At 35.6% G+C, this 22,126-nt stretch overlaps 1 protein-coding gene across 4 annotated transcripts in view; it reads right to left on the bottom strand.

Annotated features, from left to right (window-relative positions):
- Positions 1-790: 790 nt before the first annotated feature.
- The window catches only part of TMEM65 (transmembrane protein 65), a 37,890-nt gene continuing 16,554 nt past the window's right edge, over positions 791-22,126 (bottom strand). For all 4 annotated transcript variants that reach the window (XM_037048488.1, XM_037048487.1, XM_037048490.1 and 1 more), the window contains 6 exons: positions 15,073-15,117; positions 11,560-11,627; positions 7,262-7,316; positions 6,109-6,151; positions 4,249-4,354; positions 791-1,326 (listed from right to left, as the gene is read on the bottom strand). In XM_037048488.1, the coding sequence (XP_036904383.1) occupies positions 1,225-1,326; positions 4,249-4,354; positions 6,109-6,151; positions 7,262-7,316; positions 11,560-11,627; positions 15,073-15,117 (419 nt within the window). In that variant the 3' untranslated portion in view covers positions 791-1,224. The remainder of the gene's footprint in view (positions 1,327-4,248; positions 4,355-6,108; positions 6,152-7,261; positions 7,317-11,559; positions 11,628-15,072; positions 15,118-22,126) is intronic.

The raw sequence follows: 22,126 nt of genomic DNA on the forward strand, positions 1-22,126 counted from the left end.
GAAAAAAGACCCCCAAAAAGAAGAATTTCAACTCATGTAACTTTTGACAATTACACTATATATACCAAAAAGATATATATATGTATATATATACACATATGTATACATAATATTTAGTTTCACCTCAAAAGAGGTTATCCAGAAATAAAATTCTCTAAACAAGACCCAACACCAGGATTTTAGGTCGGAAGGACTCAGACTCACTGACTCAGATGACAAGAAACTTCGGAGTAGGGGGAGGGATCCTTCCCAAACAATAGAAATGACATCTCATTAACCTTATGAACATCCTTTCAACTTTACCTGTTATACCATAGACCTTTTTGACAGTTCCCATTTTCTATTTCTCTAAAAAGATGTTTTTAGTCTCTTAATTTCCAAGTGTCATGCTAAACCCCTTAGCTCCCTGTAATTCCACAATCACCATTAAAAAGACCCTAAAATAATATTTTTCTTCCTCTCAGGAGTTAAAAACCACCATGTAATTATGTAAAATTGAGAAATTAGAAGTAAAAACATCAATTCAAAATAATATACTTAACATATATGGTATTATGGAAGTAGGGAGACCACATTATTAATTGCTCATTCTGACTGACCTCTGGCACTTGAGACAGTAAGGTTAGAAAATTAAAATAAGTAATAAAAACGTAAAATATTTTAAAGTCTACATCCATCTGGAATAGATGTGGGAGTAAAAAATGATGACAAATTATATAACTGTGAATGTTTACTGTGAAACAGTACAAAATTGATGTTGCCAGAAAGAGTAAAAAATCTTCAACTGATGTTAAACATCGTAAGTAATTTGGAGAAATCTTCAGGTTGAATCGTAGCTATGCAGCACACAGCAACAGAAAATGCTTTCATGCATGTACACATTAAGTAACAAATAGGCAAACTCCAAGTCAGTACAGTACACCAATGACTGATACTTAGATGGTATCTGGATATACAAAGAAAGAGAAGAAAAAATAAAACACTGATTGCCATTGATGAAAAGGCATTTTGACAATTTACACAAAATGATACTAAATAGTTTTTTTTAAAAAGATGTCCTAAGAAAACCAAACCACAATAAGTTAGTGTTTTCCATGATACATGCTAAAATTATTTGATCCCGTATCTATACACTGTTACTGTCTTAATTCCTAAATGTCGTGACAGCATATTTAATAATTGAGGTACATTAGTTTACATCTTTTTATAGATACTGTAAGAGGGTTAATTTTTCTTTTCCAGTTTTTCATCTTCTTCACCTACTCCGAAGAAAATCAAGGGGAACATTCCTAGAATGCAGCCAATAGTCACCCCAACAGCTTTGCCCTAAGGAAACAAAAGAAAACATTTTTTTAAAGTTATTTTATCCCTGTAAGAGGAACCCTTGCTTAAGTATTTACTATAAACAATTACTATGTGCTACAAAATTCAACTGTGACTGCATGTCATTTGATCATAGTAACTTAAATATAAAAAAGTCCTGGCTGCTGTGACTCAGTGGACTGAGTGGCGGACTGCGAACTGAAAGGTCGCTGGTTCTATTCCTGGTCGGGACACATTCCTGGGTTGAGGGCTAGGTCCCCAGTTGGGGGCATGTGAGAGGCAAGCCATCTATGTCTCTCTCCCACATCAATGTTTCTCTCCCTCTCCTTCTCCCTCCATTCCCCTCTCTCTACAAACAAAAATAAATAAAGTCTTTTTAAAAAAGAAGCTAAAAAACAATTCTAGAACAAATGATATTTAAAGTTCAACACAACCAGGACATATGGCCACAAAAATAACATCAAAGAAATATTTAATTAGAAAACACTTATTAAAAATTGTACATATATTTTAATGTCAGAAGACAAGAAAAAACCTCACCTCGATGCTTATTTTGACCTTAGATGACGTTGTTACTTATGTATACTTGTAGAGGTCACATTCTATTTTAGATTCCTGGCTTCCCCGTATATATAATGACCACTACTAACAAACTCCCCTTCTACTTCCCACCCTTTCTGTTCGAATGTCTGCTACTACCACCCATGAAAACCAAGGCTTCCTTCCTCTGCACTGGAGGAATGTCAGCCAACAAGCGCCAACCCAGTATCTCAACTGGCATCAAGTCAAGGGGCAGAGGAGGAGCAAAGAAATGGGACTTCCTTTTCTGGCTTCCTGATTCAGGCCCTAACACATATTTTCCCACTGTTAAGAATAGTGACTTACATGTATTATTTTCAGATCTTATGATACTAGAGCCTGTAGTTAATTGTAGTATACTGGAGTTAACGAAGGACTTAAGTACATCCGAGATATTGTTTTGCCAAAAAAATATTTTCCGAGTTTCAAACAATGAAATTATAAATGAGGTTTTTAAATGCAACATATGTCAGTTAGAAGCTGCATGTGTATTGTTGGCATATATTCTGTAGAACTTCAGAGTTAGCTCATGTCATAACTAGAGGGCTGATCACTAACTTCAACCACCACAACTACAGGCTGTTCATCACCAAATGTCGTGTTACCGAACAGAAGTTTGACCCTAACACAAAACAAGCAGAGTCAACAACTAAGGAATATGCTTATGGAGTTTTATCAACACACACACACACACACACAAATACATAAATAAATAATAGTTTAATAACTGAAGTGTTTTTGTTATAGAAGAGGGACCTACTTATAATATGGAAAGAAAACAGAATTATCATTTACATGAGAAGACTCCAGGAAAATAACCTCTTGGTCCCAATGGAGGCAGTAAAATGTTAAGCCCAATGACAAAAATGTTAGAACATCCTTACCCCTGAACGACTCTGGCTGATGTTAGCTACCTACTTTATCGCTTCGCTTTATCTACAAATTGCAGGTATGGACACACACACACACTCCCATGTAATTTTTATACAGCGATAGATGGGTCTAAGGCAGAGCCTAAGCATTCGCACATCTAATAAGCTCCCAGGTAACGCTGATCCCACTGGTCCTGGCACCGCACGCAGAGCACCATAGCCCTCCACAATCACCTTCTCACGCGATTTTAACCACCGCGGGCCTTTTCACTGAGGCCCGCAGTGACCCTCCTGTGTAACGCTGCAGTCTGTGTCCGTCCTGTACCCTTTTACTCGGTCCAGCTTTCTTTTTCCTTTAATTTCCATAACACTGTGAACTTCTAATATACTAATTATCTTTTCTGTCGGGGTTTTAAAATACCTTCTCGCCCCTCAGGCTGCTAGAAAGTAAGATTGACCAGAAAAAAACCATTTTGTGTTGCCAGCCAGTATATTCAAGACTCCTAGATCTCTACCTGCATACAATAAGTAAACAACACATATTTGTTGAATGAATGAATGATAACATCATTCTCTCTATTTCAGACCTCCGTAAGTCTTGACCTTTAACCCAAATGCCTACTAGGTGTCACCATTTGAGTGTCCTACTAGCATCTCAAATGCAACATGCCCCAAACAGAACTCATCCTCCTCGCCTACAAACATCTGCCCCCTGCTCTTCTCGACTTAACCAGCGGCACTGGGATCCACCCAGTTTCCTCCCTTCCTATTTAGAACAGCGCTCCATCACCTGGGTGCGAGGTGCAAGCTCCTTAGCACCAGTGATACATCAACGGGAAAACGTCTCTCGTGTCTGACCCACTGGCACGGCTCCAGTGCTGTGTGTACTGCCGCTTCTACCCACGGCCACTGCATGCGACACCCCAGCAACACCCAATCTCTGCACCTCTCTGAACACGTCCTGCTTTTAACACGCTTTTCTACCTGCTGGTCAACATACTTGGGATCTCTTGTTTGCCTAGTAAACATCTCACCAATAATAAAGAAAATCAGCTTAGATCTAATAATCACCAAGAAATCTCCTCACCAAGAGAAATTTCTCCCCACAAAGTGTTCATTCTTTTACTTGTGCTATTATTACATCTCAGGTAAAATTCTATTACTGCACCTGTCCCACTAAATTATAATTTGTTTAAATGTCTGGTTCTCTACCTAAACCACCCTCAAAGAGAACTATAGTTAATTATTCCCTTTATGACTAAGATAAAACTAATACCTCAAGATTAACTGAGGTATATGAAGAAATTTTAAAAATCAAGTACACTTACAAAAAATAAGTCAATAAAAAGTTACTTTTTCACTGAAAACTGCCAAGGCCTGGACAGTTTAAAAACTCCAGGGTAATAAATTTTTGCCTCAGAAGGGACTGAACTTGACCCAGCCACCCGAATGCATGGCCACATGAAGTACTTACCAAGTGCGAACTAACCCGCGTTTGCCACATGTCGACTTGCTTTGGTGTGAGGTCAGGGATTGACAGGCCCAGCCTGGAAGCCAAAGCTTCAACGTAGCCTGCGAGTCTTCAAAACACATGAGGGCAGAACACAGGTTGTTAAAGAGACACAAAAATATCCTCGGGCAGTAGAAAGCTAATTATTACAAACAGAAACAAAATAATTTTATACCTGTAATTAATTGGCACTCTAGAAATGCTATAAAAAATTTCATAAACTTTCATTTTTTATTGTGCATAAATATATCCACTTTAAAACTATTTTCATATTACTATATTTAGTACATAGGTAAATTAATTGACTTGGAGAAATTATTCTCTACTATTAATTTAAAAAGACCAATTCAAGGTATATAAAATTTTTTACAATTACAATTTATGCATTTAATCTAAATTCAAAGTAAAGCCTTTTCATTTATGGTATAAATTAATCATTGTTATCAGAAAGCAAACACTTCCAAAATTGATCAGATAGATGAAAAAATGGCCTAGAATTTTCAGGACAATCTCAAGTATTTATCAATTCCAAGTTACCATCACTTATTGGATACAATCTTATTTTATATACTGTAAAAAAGAAAAAAACCGCCAATGTCAGATATATTAAGTCTAAAAAAACATGTGTATCTAAGAACCAATAAATTGTGGTATGTGTTAATAATTTTTTTAAGGTAGAGAAGAAACAGTTCTCAAATATAAAGTCTTCCAACCAAATCTTTATCGATAAACAAAAATAATTGCTTTATGAAGCAATCTAAAGCTAAGTGGCCTTAAAATCTATTAATCATTTATTTCTAATAAATATAGAAAAAGCTATTGCAGCAGCTCTAGTAACATTATTAACTTCAATGCTGGAAACTGGGAAATGGAATGTTTGAGGAGTGATGTCATTACGGATCTATGCCAGAAATTCTAGGAATATAAATGTTCCGCCTTGGTCCTAAAGCAAAGAAACTTCCGTTTTAATCGCAGCCTTGGCCCTAACCCCAGGGCAGTGCACTTACAAAGCTGCGTCTGCCTGCATCTCAGGGCTGAGTTTACTTCCGTTGGCCCCGAGTCTACATTTCAAAACTCCCCACTCTAGTGAGCCAGGGAAGGAAGGAACAGAACCAAGACTGAGTAAAAAAACAGTGTATTTATCACTGTAATTAATGCCAATTTAGTCCAGTTTATACTTCCCAGACTTCCCCAGGCTCAGGAAGCAGCCCAGGCCTTTTGACACTTGGAAATGAGTGTAAAAGTAGAAAGAGAGAACTGGGCTTTTCTAAGTAGAGTCCTCGGTTTGTTTCATCGTTCCTGCCGCATGAAGTTAAAAGACAAACACTAGCCAGACACATACATGTGTGCTTTGGCCATTACTCCCTGTAAAAGTTTCTCTAGAGAACATTCCCAGCATCCTCACCTTTGGGCTGTATCTCTTACCTTTGGACTGAAATAATGATAGAAGTTCTTACTACTAATCCTATCTCAGCCTTGGAAATGTATGTAAATACACACATATAAATACTTAACTCTACTTGCATTGTGATGGTTTTAGAAAACATTTTGCTAATATCAGAATTGCTTGAGAAGATTATTAAACACAAATGTCAGGGCCCCATCCCCAGAAATATTAATTCTGTATGACTGGGGTACAACCTAGGCATCTATATTTGGTGCCCGACAAAGATTTAGTACTACTGATACAGAGATTTTAAAATTTAGTTCTAAAACACACACAAAAATAAATGTTTCTTTTTTAGCCTTCTTAATTATAGGAGAATGAAGAAGAGAAAGACAGCAAGTACACACATGCACAGATGAAGAAATGAATGGACCTACCCAAGTCCAGCTAAATCTGACACAAGATTTCCCAAAGCAGCAGCTAAAAAAAGTGGAAAATGACAAGTGAATTGCAACATGGAAGTCATTAAAATCATTATAATACATTACTTTGTAATCAATAAATCACTTGTCTGGAAGCATTATCACATCTCTCAAACTGAAACAACTGTCTGCATTCAAAGTAACTCACTGGACAGCTCTCATCTCAAGAACTCAAAATAGAACACACTTCTGAGATTACAGTGTTCTGCCTCCATCAAGGAGTCAGGTTTTTTCTGTCGTGGCAGCCAGTATTCATTTTGGACTCAATATAAAACATGTACAATATTTTGTAGTTACAACTTTCAGACAATATTTGTTAAAGGGAATTCAGATATCCGGAAAACAGTAAAGCTATATGCACAGCTCTGAAATTCAAGAAAGCCAAGAAGAAATGTCTCTTTCATTAACTCATCGGCTTCATGTGCCCCACGCAATACGTACAACACAGAACCATCCCCAAATTTCACAATCGTGAATAGAGTGTTATCTGGGGGGAAAGATGAAGATAGAACCAAAATAGATTTTCCATCATGTATTTCCTTCTTTGATTTTCCTACCCAACTTGAAAATAATTTAATAGAGGAAAAAAAGGGTAGAAAAGTTTCAGGATAACCAGTAATTAAAAGAAAAACTTTTTTAAACATAGTTATTAAAGTAGATTATTGCTACCCATTAACTAACAAAGTTCCTAAAATTTCTCAGAGTGTTGCATACACAAAATTAAGAATTAAATGAATAGGATTTAGGCGATAAACTAATAGACATTTTTTAAAAGATTTTATTTATTTTTAGAGAGGGGAAAAGAAGGAGAAAGAGAGGGAGAGAAACACTGGTGTGTGAGAGGAACACCTAACCATTGGCTCTTGCACACGCCCCAGCTGGGGACCAGGTTGTAAACCCAGGCACGTGCCCTGACCAGATTCTGACTGGTGAACTTTCGCTTTGCAGGACAACACCCAACTGACTGAGCCACACTGGCCAGGGCAAATTAGTAGACACTTTTATGAGTAAATTCATTCCAATAAGTTATCCTCTTCTAAACCTAACCTACTAAAATGGCTTTTAAACATACGGACAGTACAATGATAATATTACTATTATTAAATACCTGCCATAGTTGAAATTCCCAAAATAATTCCAATAGACATCTCGATATGGGTTCCCTGAGAAATGATCACAAAGAAATCAATCTCAAAATATTAAAGTTCTACTGATGATAAAGGAATAGTAAATCATTAATAGAAACAGGTAAAATAGTCAAACACGTTACTGCAGCAAAATTATATACAAAAATATGCAGAAACATGCACATATAATATAGTGGTTCATTTAATGATTAGGTATATGCATTAATGCAGAAATAACATAAATATTCTCTTTATTAAAATTAGGTTTCCAAAAAATAAAAAATAGCAACACATATACAAAGCAATTTATTGAGAATCTAGGGTTTATGTTTTCCTATCACAGAGAAGGCTGCTTGAAAGCGCTTTCAGCACAACGACAACAAACTCACCTAAATTTTAAATTCTGAATGCTAATCTATACTATTGTTACTTATGCTATAAACAATTTAAAAAACAGACTAAACCAGTCTGTAGGAACCCAAAACATCATTAACTTCAAAAATTACCCTATAACACTTAGCTCTTTAGTCTTTAAGTCGTGAGCCAATCTGACTCATTCATGAGTGACAATACCATTAAATACAATAGAGCCACAGCAAAAATGAGGCTCCACTGTATTTCCACTGCATTCATTTACTAAGAGAATTTAAGACTTTCCATTTCTATCTCATTTCTCCACACATGGCAAAATACAGGTGGGTAATTACACAAACTAAAGAAGAAATCCTAGGATCTACAGTGCTAGTTCAATTCTAATCCTTGGGCAATGCTTCCATAAATGGACACAATTTTCGAAAGTTCTCCTGAATACTAATGCTTGAAGTGCTTTTAAAATCTGAATGATATTTGTGGAAGACAAAAAAAAAGAATGCCCTATCTGGTATGTAGAAATACTGTGTTAATCAATTATTTGTGAAACTGAAGAGAAGCTGAGTTAAGCTTTCCTCAATTTTCTTTCCCCTAAGCCTTTTGGTTCCACCCCTTTAAGACCATTTCCTACAGACCGGATGCACCAAAGTCTCCCGGGCACTTAAAATTACAAGGCTGTAAAGGTACCCAAAGAAAGGGATTTCTGAAGAATAAAAACAAAGACCGGGCACAAAGAATAAAGACGTGTATCTTTATAGAGGGACTCAAAAACAAAACAACACTGGAGCTTCAATACTGAAGAGAAGCACCTGACAGCTGCAGTGTATGAAGAATAAATACAGCGTCTTTAACAGCCATGAGTCATTAGGAATGACCCAAGAAGAATCTGTGTGCAACGCATGTGTTTAAAAAAGTATTTAAGCACTTAATCATTTCATTAAATTTAAGGAAGCTGAAGGTTCTTCTAAAAGCATAAAAAGCCTCATATAAAGTCAAAGTCAGTTTGAAGGCAACAGACAATCCCCTCCTTGACTTTTTTGCATAGTTCAGATTTCACGTAACAGATGAGTTAGAAGTTATAAACAAATCAAACACTATTGTCTTCAAGTTATACCCGGTTTGTCACCCTAATACAATTAATCTACTCTAGAATTCTAACAAATTCTGTCCTAATTAAATTTAAGAAAAATAATCCCAAACCCCACTAAACCACAAAAAAAAATCCCCATAACATAAAAATATAATTTAAAAAAACTATAGAAGCACAAGCTTAGTATGAATAGCAGTTAACAATAAAGGTCAAATCTATCCTTGGAAGTTATATAGAAATTTGTCTTTATTACTACAACTAGGGTAGCAGCAGCCCGGAGAGTACACTTCAGAAAGAGGAAAATACCGACCGTCCGCGGCATGATAGAGAAGCAGAGCCAAATACCTTCCCAACTCACTGTCTTACAACGGACAGCCGTCCCCGGTGTTAGGGGCAATCAGTTTGTGTATTTGTTTTAAGTAAAAATTCTTGTCATAGTACTGATCACTTGTTTCCCTTTGCACAGATGCTACAGTTACAGCGTCTGTGGATTTTGGTCTCCGCAATGTACTATAAAGCCTCTGGAAAACTTCTGTCCCTGGACTAGGTTTGCAATTACTACAGGATAATATTTTTGCCCTACCTATTAGTCTCAACCAGGTATTGAAGCCAGCGATGTAAATATTTATTTTAGTACTATATAAATGATAACCTGGTGATAAATCCCTGAAACTGGATTTCAGTGCAAACTAGAAAAACAAATACCACTGAATTGGAGGCGGCCATCTGGGGCCTGCAAAAATAGTCCACTCTCACACTAATAATGAGACACACAAAGTAGTGAATAATAATACAATAATTGGACTCAAGAATGTGGGTGTTTGTTTTGTTGGAAGCTCTATTTAAACACAAGCATCTGTCACTTTAGATATTTATTTTTGAGCAAATGATAACACCACACTGTGAAGGTTTTATTCGGGATCTAAAGAGCTACCGGTTCCCTAATTCTGATCTCCCTTTAAAATCTCCCTGAACCCCTCTTTATGCAAAATATATCATGGCAGCACTTCCCTGTAGCGAGGTCAGTCTCTCGGCATTTGAATATCTAAGCTCTGCCCTGCTGAGGTAAAAAAAAAAAAGATTTTTAAGATGGCAGCATGGAAGCTAGCAGCTGTTAGTAAAGAGAATCTAAATTACTGAGTGAGTCAAATAAAATTAAAACACATATTTGTCACAGACTTTAATTCAGACAATGTATTGAAGAAACACAAGTCTTAAATATAGCTTATAAATTCATCATAACAAAGTTTTCATTGCAATTAGATCTGTCTTACATTACCTATTTAAATAATCTAACCAATTCAGATTTTAGTAATTTCAGAAAAGTCAGTGTAATTCTAACTGGCTAAGTTTTCCACATTCACAGATACATAAATTGGCCAATTTGATTCTTACATACATATTAGGAAAATGTTGAAATCAGTCAGAACACTAGCCTTTTGAGATATTTTAGAGGCTTTTGCCAGACTAGGCTGTGAAGGAATTATCCAATGGGTGCTGAACACCTTCAGCTTGTGCACATGTTGGAGTGTTTTCTGTGACTGTGTCGGGGTCGGGGTCCCTCCCTGCTGCGTGAACCCTGTCGGATTCCCGAGCCAGATGAAGGCTGGACTTTCTGGATACCTATCCTACCTGGATACCAACTCCCATCAATCTGGACACAAATGAGACTATAGAGCAAAGAAAACCATTCTTGAATGAGCCAATTTTAGGTACTCTTTAAGCAAACATTATAATCTATGCAATGTAAATTATCCTCTTATCCCAATTTTGAAACCAAATACTCCATTTACCTCCATTTGTAGTAATACATGTGACCTCCAAAACCCCAAAAACAAACCAACCCCAAAACTTTGCATCTCTCATATGTATTTTCCTCATATTCAAGAATCCAAAAATCACTACGTTTTTTTTAACGCTGAGCTCAGGTGAGCTTCACTAGCCTACCCACTAAGGATGGATTGGGGGCAGGAGGGGGGCCGGAAGTGGGGGAGAAAGGCGGGCGGAATGACAGGAGGAGGAGCTAAGGAGAGCTTTGCGGGAGGACCGGGATTGAGGACCCGGTCACATACAAGGGCTAGAGTTTACAAAATCTCATTAAAGTTAGGGTCCGTTAAGAGAACTGATAGAGCACTGGGTGGTTTCAAAACAGTTGCATTTTAATCATGGGCTTATTTCTGACTTTAGAATCTGAACGCAATACTGGGGTCCATTAACAAAAGGTGTCACATAACAGTAAAAAAGAGAAATGAGCCATCCCTGAGACTAAATACCACTTTTAAAGAACACTCTTACATTGACCACAGAAAAGGAAAATTCTTTTCAACATTACAGTGAAAAGAAGACAGAAGAGGTGTATATCCACAGTGCTCTGAATTGAAATTTAGAACATCTTCTGGTTAAATGGATAGATAGACTATATAAAAACACCCTTTAGAACATTTTTGCATGGGAAAATTGAACAAGGAACTAATCAAATAACATATGATATAAACTGCTGATACAATTAAAGAACATCAGAAAATTTTACATACTTTTTTACTAATAAGAATGTTGGAACTAGAACAGGATAATGTAGACCATTGCAATATATATGTGTTTATTATTGTCCATGCTTTACCAAAAAGTCTTAATGATTAATATATATGATGCTTTAAAATTGAGCTATAGTCTAATTAAGATAAAATATAGTAAAAAATGGCTTCCTTCATTATGATACTAATTAAAACTTCAGCTACAATATGCAAATTATTAGAAAAATTTAGAGCACACAAGTTTCTTTATTTACTCAAAACAGAAGGGGTGAGAGATAGAACTTACTGCAACAATCATAATGGCATTATCCAAAAAGCCAAACCCTACGAAAGGTATCGCATTGTGGATGAATACTGAAAAACATCAAAAACAGAAAAATATATTTTAAGATTCCTATAATTTTAAAATGACAAAACAGACCATATGATTAAAGCCTCCTAAACGGATCTGATAAGCTCTGGAATTTGCTCCACACTCCCCACAGCCATAGATTCTGCTCCTGCTGTGGTTTCGCTACTCGGTAGAAGCTATACTGAGGGGGAAAAAGTAAAAACACATAACATGTAAAAACAGTTGTGTTAGGCCTTTCTGTTTCTTATTGGCAACACACACACAAAGTACATACAGTTAATGGCAGAATAAGTAAATAAATATTATGAATACTATGTTAATTGGCATTGACATCAATCTGTTTCTCTCTTATACTTAGGCCCATATCATAAAATTCATCTCCACATTAGAAATAATAAAAAATTCCCTGAACCAAATTTCAGGGAAGCTATTTGGTCACTTTTGCTCACTAAAGATTTTTTTAAACAAACGTTAGGAAAATGTGATTATCTCATCTATATTTTAGGTGCCTACGTGCAAAGTCTTTTTTCTCCTCATGATGCACCAGTATCCCTGAATACTTTCACAAACTATAAACAAACAATATTGTATTTATATCAAAACATAACTTGGCCTCTTCCTACCAAAGGCATACCTTAGCTCATCTGTCTTGTACATAATCTGAATAACCTGAGACAATAGAAGTGTAGCTAGGAAGAATACCTATAAATTTTCATACACTTAAATCTCGTTCTATTCATGTTTGCATCTTCAGCATATTGCAGAATGCCTAGTGCATAGTAGATGCTCAATAAATACTAGCTAAGTAGGTTGAGGACCACTAATCTGGAAAGGAAGGGAATTCCAGATTGAGAGAATTGAAGGCTGACTGTGAAACAGGTTAAAAGCTAGGGATAGTTAAAAGACTTTATTCTAATTAATCTATGAAACTGCCAAGGTATAGTCAGTATCAGTTCAACTAAGGAGGTTTTTTTAAAGATAAACTTCAAAGCTCTTAGGTTTTTTTTGGGGGGGGGTTAAAAATATTTTGTATGAGCAACTTGCTTCTTTTTTATTCATTTATCTTTAGAGGAGAAGGGAAGGAGAGAGGGAGAGAAATATCAATGTATGGTTGCCTCTGGTGTGTCCCTTGCTGGGAACTGGCTGGCAATCCAGGCATGTGCCCTGACAGGGAATCGAACCACGATCCTTTGGTTCACAGGCCCGTGCTCAATCCACTGAGCTACACCAGCCAGGGCCAAAGCTCTTAGTTTTATACTATATCCAAAATATAAAGTCCCGTAAACCAACTGGTTCAGTTTCAGTGACTTCAGGGTTTTTTTTTATGCAGTAACACCCACAGATAGTATAATTAAAATATAATCCAGAAATGATGAAGGTTTGGTATTACTATAATGAGACAATCAGAAAAGGCTAATAAATAGTCTAGAATACCTACCAAAAAAAACCCCCTCTACCCACAATGACTATCAGAGACTAAGATCAAGGGAAATTAGTATATATCCTAGGTCATTTCAGATTTTTTCTTGTTATCAAGCAAGAATGTCTAAGATAAAAAGCACATCTTTTAATTATAAAGATTATTTTAAAACCTGTAAAGATGATAAAAAATCAAATAGCACATCATGAACAGGATTCTTCTATTAAAGAGTCTAGTCTTATTTCTTTGACTTTTTGTCTAAGTCTAGTTGCTTAACTACTAAACATTTGAAGTTTTATAAGTAGCCAAAACATATACACAATATTGATTTCCAAAAAATATAATACAAATTTGATAGGTCAAAAGAGGACAATGAAATTTTTTAAATGTACTGAATGAAACGACTTAGAGTGAAGAAAAAACCACTTAAATATATCTCTGGAGAGAAACCTCCCAAATCATCTTCTCAACTGTCTTCTCAATACAAATATGACAAAGTAACCACAAATCTTTGGGATTACTTAACATGTTGGCATCTCTAAAACTGGCCAGTTGCAAATATCTTAAAGTTATGTATTAAGGCTATTAAATTAAGATTAGGCCCTGGCTGGTGTAGCTCAGTGGATTGAGCACGGGCCTGCGAACCAGACAATAGCGGTTCGATTCCCAGTCAGGACACATGCCTAGGTTGCAGGCCAGTTCCTGACAGGGGACACACCAGAGGCAACCAACACTGATATTTCTCTCACTCTCTCCTTCCCTTCCCCTCTAAATAAAAATAAATTAAAAATCTAAAACAAATAAATAAATAATAAACTGAGATTAGATTAATTGCTGTAAGTAAACACTTGGTCAATAAAACCAAAGCAGGTTGCTATTCTTACTTTGAATTATAAAATATATCAAATTTTTATGTTCATACCTAGATAAATGTGGCCTACAAAAATTTATTTTCAACCCAAAGGAAAAACATACTTTTCAAAAGGTTAAATAAACGTACTGACTACTCCACTAGGCATCTGAGATACAAAGATGAATGAGACTTGTACCAGCCCTCAGGACACTTATGATAACACACTCACATAAATAGTTCATTTCAATATGACCAAAAATGATAATAGTATTATACAGTGAGTGTTATGGATACAGAATGTAAGAATACAAGCTATTAGAATCAGGAAAGGATATCCAAAGTCTTAATTCTTAAACTACTTTGGTATTTGGGGACAGTTACTTATTTCTAATATAAATTATATTCTACCTCTGAAAGAAAAAAGCACTGACTATTAAATATGTTTTTAAAAAATTGTATGTTTGCTCTCTAGTATGTAATGATCTCCTTTCAATTTGTAATTTCTTCAATTTCCTCTGGGAAACACTTTTCTATAACTCAGCAGTTACCAGCAAATCACATCTCATATTTGGCTTTAACTTAAAAACCTACTAAAACTCACTGCACTAATAAGTAATTCTCTTCCTCCACTGCCCCTATACCAAGCTCCCTAACTGTTCCACACTGCTGAGTGTCAGCCTCGGAGCACGTGTTCCTGTCATACAGGACAAGGACGGCACGCCGGCAGCATCGTAAGGCCCTTCCTCCGGGTTAAATGAACTCTACTTTCTTCATCACCACGAACCATAGGCGGAAAGGTTTTCTCCACCAGAGAGCAGTCCTGCCTAGCCTTGAGCCTAGGAGTTCTAGCTGGGCAATCGCCCAACTTAAATCCAAACTAAAGTAAGTATATCCTTTTTCCTGGAAATTAGGAAAATCTCTATGACAAGTATAATTCTATTTTGAGATGGTAAAATATTTAAACAATAATAAATGTGGGTAACAATATTAGAAATGCTGTAATACTGTGATAAGTCTTAAACCAAGTTTATAAAGTTTTTGCTCTGGCATAATAAATAAGATAACCCCTTCTATCTGGAAAGAATTAATTTACCGATGTACTATCAATGAACGATAATAGCTATTCCAAGTCTGAAACACAGATGCACAATACTGAACAATATAGAACCATTACCATATCTCAGTTGTCCTGGGGTGGGTGGTGGAGCTTCCAATTTTTCTACAAGGGAAGAAAAGGGTGCAGGGCAAGAATTAGTTACTGTAGCATGATTTCTTTTTTTCTGTTACAATGAAGAAAATACCAGTAGATTTATAAAGTGGGGAAATATCAAAGTTTATTCACAAATTATCGTTCAGTTAATGGGCCAACATTATCCATACAGAAAACATTTGGTACGGATCAAATACACAGCTAGAGAAGAAAACTGAGCTCAGGCACGAGCCTGCCATTGAGTCTATAACCCTTAATAAATCATTCGCTTTTCGGAGTTTTTTTTTAAGTCCTTGCATCTGTATAATAAGCCTGTTTACATTAATTACAGTTTTAAAAACTTCAAAAATGCAGCTACCATTCTTTAAGATGGCAACCCTAGATGACTTAAGAAATTTCTATTTGAATGAACACTGATAGCAAAGGAAAAAAAGAATATTCAAATAGGCCTAAATGTCCATTACAAATAGAAAAATACTATTTTTGAAGTAATGTGATGCTTCAAATTGTGATGCATTAAAAATACCATAATGATTGTGTTCTGCTCCTTAAAGAATTTCCCTTGATAATACACTAAATATTTTGAGTTTTGAAACCTGTATTACTGGATAATATAGAACATTCTACACAATAAAGTGAGCTAAAAATATAGGGTGTTATTCAACAAGTAACAATATACTATTTGTAATATATATCATAATAAACACACAAAGTTTTCCCAACTACATACCAAATAAATATCTCCAAGTGCTACCATTAAATCTAAAAATTAATAATAATTACCAAAAAAGCAACCTACCTAACCTCACAATAACAACCACATCCTCACCTGTGTAAGTACAAGAGCGAGCTACGGGAAAACAGTAGAGAATCCTATGGTGCCTTCTTCCTCCATCGATAACCCCACACAGCACGACTGCTTTCCGCTAAAGATCTAACACGACCAGGTTTTCCAAGGAAGCACAGCACAAACCAAGGGTACATTTTCTAAAATATTTATATATAACCTATGACAACATAAAAACTGAAGAATTTAGTTTTTAAAAAAGCAAAAAGCAAATAAACTACCATTTATAAGCTGTTTATAGCTTGTGAGCGTTATTAAAAAATAATGTAGTGAACATTATTAAAAAAGCATGGAGTACCACAATGGCTTTACAATGCGGAACACACTAAAACCTAGAGTTAAATGATTACTGTATTTCTCACAAAGTTCTAAGAATACAAGTTTAAGTTTTGTTTTTCCTCTTTTAGACGTGTTAACAAATAAAGATAAGCTAATTTTTGTAGAATTTTACATCTCATTAAAATATACCCTCCATGCTTTGACTGGCACTATTACCTCAAAATTTATATTGAGGGTATGCAAACAGTTTCCCAGGTTTTTCACAAGGGACGCAGTATGGCACTGTGGTGCACGGAGCTTTCGGGGAAGGTAAACATGCAACAGCGGTTACAGACCAGAACCACTTCTCAGCTGTGTTACTCTCACCACCACTGCAGTTCTGACTCCACCAGAAGTCCCTGTTAATTCACTGGAACATCTCGGAACATCTAAGAATTCAACAGGCAGGACCTTCCCAACAGAATGAGGATGTAGCCTGCTTGCTTTCACTTCTTCAACTTTGCTACATATGAACCAAAATATTTCAGAAACTTTGTAACTCCTACGGGTTAGGGCTAGGCAAATGTATACTGTGTAGCAGTAAAGAGAAACAAAGCAAATAATGTAGAAAAGTTCCTAATCTTTCTTCCCAACCACAGAAAAAGGATTACAAAATTAAAGGTAATGAAAAAGTAACTTTTTAGGAGAAAGAAACATAAAGTAAAGGAGATAGAGCAGAAAGGAAAACCGCTGGCACAGAGTTGAATGTAAAATCAAAGTACAGATTCTGTCTCCTGCTTCACAAAGAACCTAAAAAGTAACAAGAGGAAATATGAAAGGAACACTTGCTAGAAAGTGGACATTTTATGTAAAATATGTTTTATGAAAAGTATCTATCAAAATAATTTGAATTATAAAGTGATCATTTTGAATGTGAATGATCATTTGAAGATATATTCAAATATATGGCTGATCTATAAATAATACACATGCGCAGGAAACCTCCCCCCAATCCTAGCTAAGTATAAAATAACCAAAGATTTGAGCTTCAGCCCAAGAGACAGTTTGTAGTCTGAACCTAACCATAAATTGCCTGCTAAAACAAATTTTAAAAATTCATACTTGAAAAAATAAAACAGAAGCCAGAGTCTCTGTAACATAAAATTACTTCACAAAGAAATAGGAAAACATGACCCATTTTCAGGAAAAATAAAAGTAGACAAGGACCAACCCAAAGTGATTCAAATGTTAGAAAGAACAGACGAAGACTCTAAGGTAGCAATTAAAATTATACTCAAGATGTAAATGAAAATATGCTCAAATACAAACTATAAAAAGGAACCAAATTAATTTTGAGAACTGAAAAATATATAATCTGAAACTTAAAATGAACTGATAAGGATTAAAATCAAAATGGTGGTGATAGAAGAAAAAGTTAGGGAACACGATGATATACTGGTAAAAATTTCCCAGTCTGAAAAATACAAAGATTAAAAAATAAGGAACCAGAATTTTTCAGCGACCTTTGGCTAAATATCAAAAGGTCAACACACATGTAACTGGAATTCCAGAAGACAAGGAGAAAGGACCAAATTTTTGAGTACTGACTAAAAATTTCCCAAATTTGGTGGAAGACAGAACTTTTAAGAGCTGCAAGAAGTTCAGTGAACTCCTAGTAAATATGAAGAAAACCAGTAATGTAAAAAAAAATCATGAAAGCAATCAGAAAAAAAATGACACATTAAATACAGGAAAACAATTATATGAAAATGCTGAAAGGAAAAAACTGTCAGTCTAGTATTATATATTCAGAAAAATTATTCTTCTAGAATGAAGGCAAAATACATCACAAATAAGCTAAAACTATGAGGATGAGTTGCCAGGCAACCTGCAAAACAGGAAATGCAAAAGAAAGTTTTTTAGACTGAGGGGTGATAACCAGTTAGAAAGTAGGAACTTCAGAAAAGAATGAAGAGCATGAGAAGTGGTAAATATTGGTAAATGTAAAAAATGTACTTTTTCCTAGTAATTTAAAAGATTTTATTTTATTGATTTTAGAGAGGGGGAAAAGAGGGAGAGAGAGAGGGAGAGAAACATGGATTGGTTGCCTCCTGTATGCACTCAACCAGGACCAAACCTGTAACCTAAGTATGTGTCCTGACTGGGAATTGAACCCATGACCTCTCAGTCCACAGGACCATGTCCCAACCAACCGAGTCACACTGGCCAGGGTTTTACCTAGTAATTCAAGTAAACCTGCCTGTTTATAGCAAAAAATTACAACGTGGCCTAGTGGCACTTATAACATATGCAGATGTAATACATCAAATACACAATACATGTGACGTCACAGAGGAAAGGGTAAAGAGGGTTACAAACGGACCAGGTGGTAATTTGGTTGCAATATTTCTACAACATGTATGAAGTGGTACAACAGTAGCTCTTACTAGTTCAGAATGCATATTTGTAATCCCAAGAACAACCACACAGACAAAATGCAATGAAAACATACTTGAAAAGCCAAATAAATAATTTCAAGAGAATTCCAAAACGCATTAAGTCAAAAGAAACAGGAAATGAGAAAAGAGAAACAAAACACAGGGACAAACAGAAACAAAATAGTAAAACAGTAAAACTGTATCTAATCATATCAATAATTATATTCAATGTTAATGAGCCAAACACTCTAATTAAAAGGCAGAGATTGTCAAAATGTATAAAAAAGCAAGACCCAAATATATATCTGCAAGAATTACACTTTAATAGGTTGAAAGTAAATGGATGGGAAAGATATACTATAGAAACAGGAAGCTTACAGAGGCTGGAATGACTATATTAATATCAGATAAAGTACTCTGAAAGACAAAGCATACTGTATTACCAGAACCAGGTTTAAAACATAAAAAAGTCAATTCATGAAAAGGCAAAAAAAAAAAAAAAACCCAACAATTTGTTTATACCTAACAACAAAATGCTAAATAAACATTTCCACTTGGAAATATAAAAACTTCTCAGCAACTGACATAGAAGAAATATAAATGGAACACCTACCGTTTCTACATTTTAATTTCCATTATAAAACAAAACGTGTACAGTGATGCCAGAAAGCACAACTAAGGCCCTTGGTATATAGAGCAAGTCCTAGTATATTGTGTCATAGAAGCTATAGTTTGTCATTTTCATTGTTAAACATTCCATTAAATGTAACCATACTTTACAAGTTTTCAAGTTATATATCCAAACTTGAAACAAACAAAAATCTGAAAAACAAAGTGTCTTGTTTTCTACTACATGTTCATGACAATGATAATTCTAAACATTCTAACTTATTTCAGTCTGTTACCATGGACATAATCATCAATATAAGATTACAAATCAAGGGGAAAATTCAAAATCACTTAGAATAGACTTAGTAAGTACCAAAGCAACCTCACCCTGAATGACCGAACAGTTCAATGCATACACTATACCTTTAATTATAAAAAACTAAATACTCTTTAGGTGACCAATTATCTACTTTCTATTCTGTTGACCACCTAATAATATTTGCTGCAGGCCCTACCCTAGCAGCTTCCCAAGAAAGTATATAGGTGTAGACTTGGCAACACGAATTACTATTCAGTCTAATAAGAGAGTTATAAAAAGGACAGAGATAAAACTACTGCACTTAAGCAATAATTTGGGGGCTATATTTCTGAATATTGTAAATAACTATTTAGACTTTAAATAAAACCAAAGTTCTGATGGATGAAATAAAATTTACAATAAATACATGAGGTCTGTCCAGAAAAAGTCCAAGCACTGTTAATATAACAAGAACAGTTCGCATGACATCGATAGAACCTGGCAGCCAAGGAGAGTGGACTGGAATGTGCATGTGTGAACACTGATGACTTCACTGCACTAGTCAGTGGGGGTGGTAGACACTGTTGAGGGAGCACATGTACAGTGTGGCTGCCACATTCAAAATGACTGAGTGAATAGAGCAACAAATCTGTATCAGATTGTGTGTGAAGCTTGAACATTTCTCTGTGGAAATATCTGGATGACTCAGAAGGCCGCAGCTGTGGGCAACTGGTGATGGGCAGCTTCATCACAACAACGTGCCCGCTCACGCATCACGTCTATTAGTTTTTTGGCAAAACATCAAATCATCCAGGTGACTCAGACCTACCCACAGATTTGGTGCCCTGTGATTTGTGGCTTTTCCCCAAAATAAAATCACCTTTAAAAGGGAAGAGATTTCAGACTGTCCATGAGATTCAGGAAAACACAACGGGGCAGCTGATGGTGACTAGGAGAACTGTGTGAGGTCCCAGGTGCCTACTTTGAAGGGGACTGAGGCATCATCGTCCTGTGTTCAATGTTTCTTGTATTTTGTATCTTCTTCAAGAAATGTCTCTATTTTTCATATTACTTGGCTGAATGCTTTCTGGACAGACCTCATATAGCATTAAAAAATACAAATTTAAAGTGCAAACCATGCTGTATGAAAAATAATTTAAGCAAATCATATTAAATGCCAAAAAATCAAACATGCACCAAAATGAGTTTGTGAAGCTACAGAGCAATATTTTTTAAAATAAATGAGTTAATATCTCTAAGAAATATAAAAACTAATACTCAACATTGAAAAATGAAAATACCCTATAGAAATAGCAAGGAACTTAACTTTTTAACTTAGTAAATTTCAAACAACAGGTTTTGTCTTTTAAAATAGACTATATTTATAGAACAACTTTAAAATTTATTTTAAAATATGCTCTAAGACCCCAAAAAAGAAATTGAGTGTAATTTTGTAATTTTATTTAGCATTCAAGTTTCCTGCGCATCATGTGGTAAAGGAATCTATAGAGATCCCATAACACTGTCACCTCATTAACCTTCTGGGACACTTATCACGCACAGGGGCTTCTCTGCAACCCAGACAGCTGCCCAGCTTACCTAAGGGCAACTACGCCATCCCGGGCTGAGACGGGCCAGTGGCTTAACAGTTGAGGACAGAAGTTGCCCAGCACAAATGATGAGGAAGGTGATAGTGGTCAATGAACCATCTTCATTAACCTCATTAATGCACCAAACTGTTAATTGTTTACTTCTAACTTAAGAAAAAGTAAACACTAGAGGCAAAATAATTTACTCATATGTCTCTTCTAGCTGTCATTTCATGGAGGGTTTTTTTGGATAATCAAACATACTATTGAATAGTGGTTGCTTTTCTATGCCTAACTGTGCACTTGGGACAATTATATATACATCTTAACACAGAGGCGATATTCCTTCCTTCCCTTCACACCAGAGGAAGACAAAAAAGTAATTACTATATACAGTGTTATTCCTTTCTTAAAAAGACTAAGATTAAACTAACAGCACTACTTTTAAAAAACAGATCTTGTTTCTTTAACTTATTAAGTATAGAGACAGTACTATAATGTATAAACCCTCAAGATCTCATTTGCATGGTACATAAAATGAATTTAGGTCTCTGTCTCCCCTTCTAGCTCTACGATTCTGAGTCTACTGCCTAACTAGCAGGTGTAAAACCAGGCGCACCACCTAGACACGCATGGAGAAGCACACTGTGGTGAGTAGAGCTACAACTGAATTCTGAGTCTCGGGAGGCCATCACTGACTGGTAAGTCCTCCTATCAGTTTAGCCATTGCTCAGCAGCACCTTACCTCCCAGTGGAAAAAAATATCTTTTTTTCCCTACACTATCCTAAAAATGAGGGCTAACTAAACAACCTTCAGAATAATTCAAAATTCAAACTTTATTCTTCAAAAGGCCTTTGCATTAAACTTTTAACTTCTACATACACACTGTGGTTAAAAAATTTAATTTTAGAATTATATCAGAACTGGCAAAGTATACAGGGAGGTTTTTGCAGACATGTACTCATATGTTAATACATA

This window comes from Sturnira hondurensis, unplaced genomic scaffold (genome assembly GCF_014824575.4).
Source record: "Sturnira hondurensis isolate 20B ecotype Veracruz unplaced genomic scaffold, ASM1482457v3 Scaffold0006413, whole genome shotgun sequence".
NCBI classification, from domain to species: Eukaryota; Metazoa; Chordata; class Mammalia; order Chiroptera; family Phyllostomidae; genus Sturnira; species Sturnira hondurensis.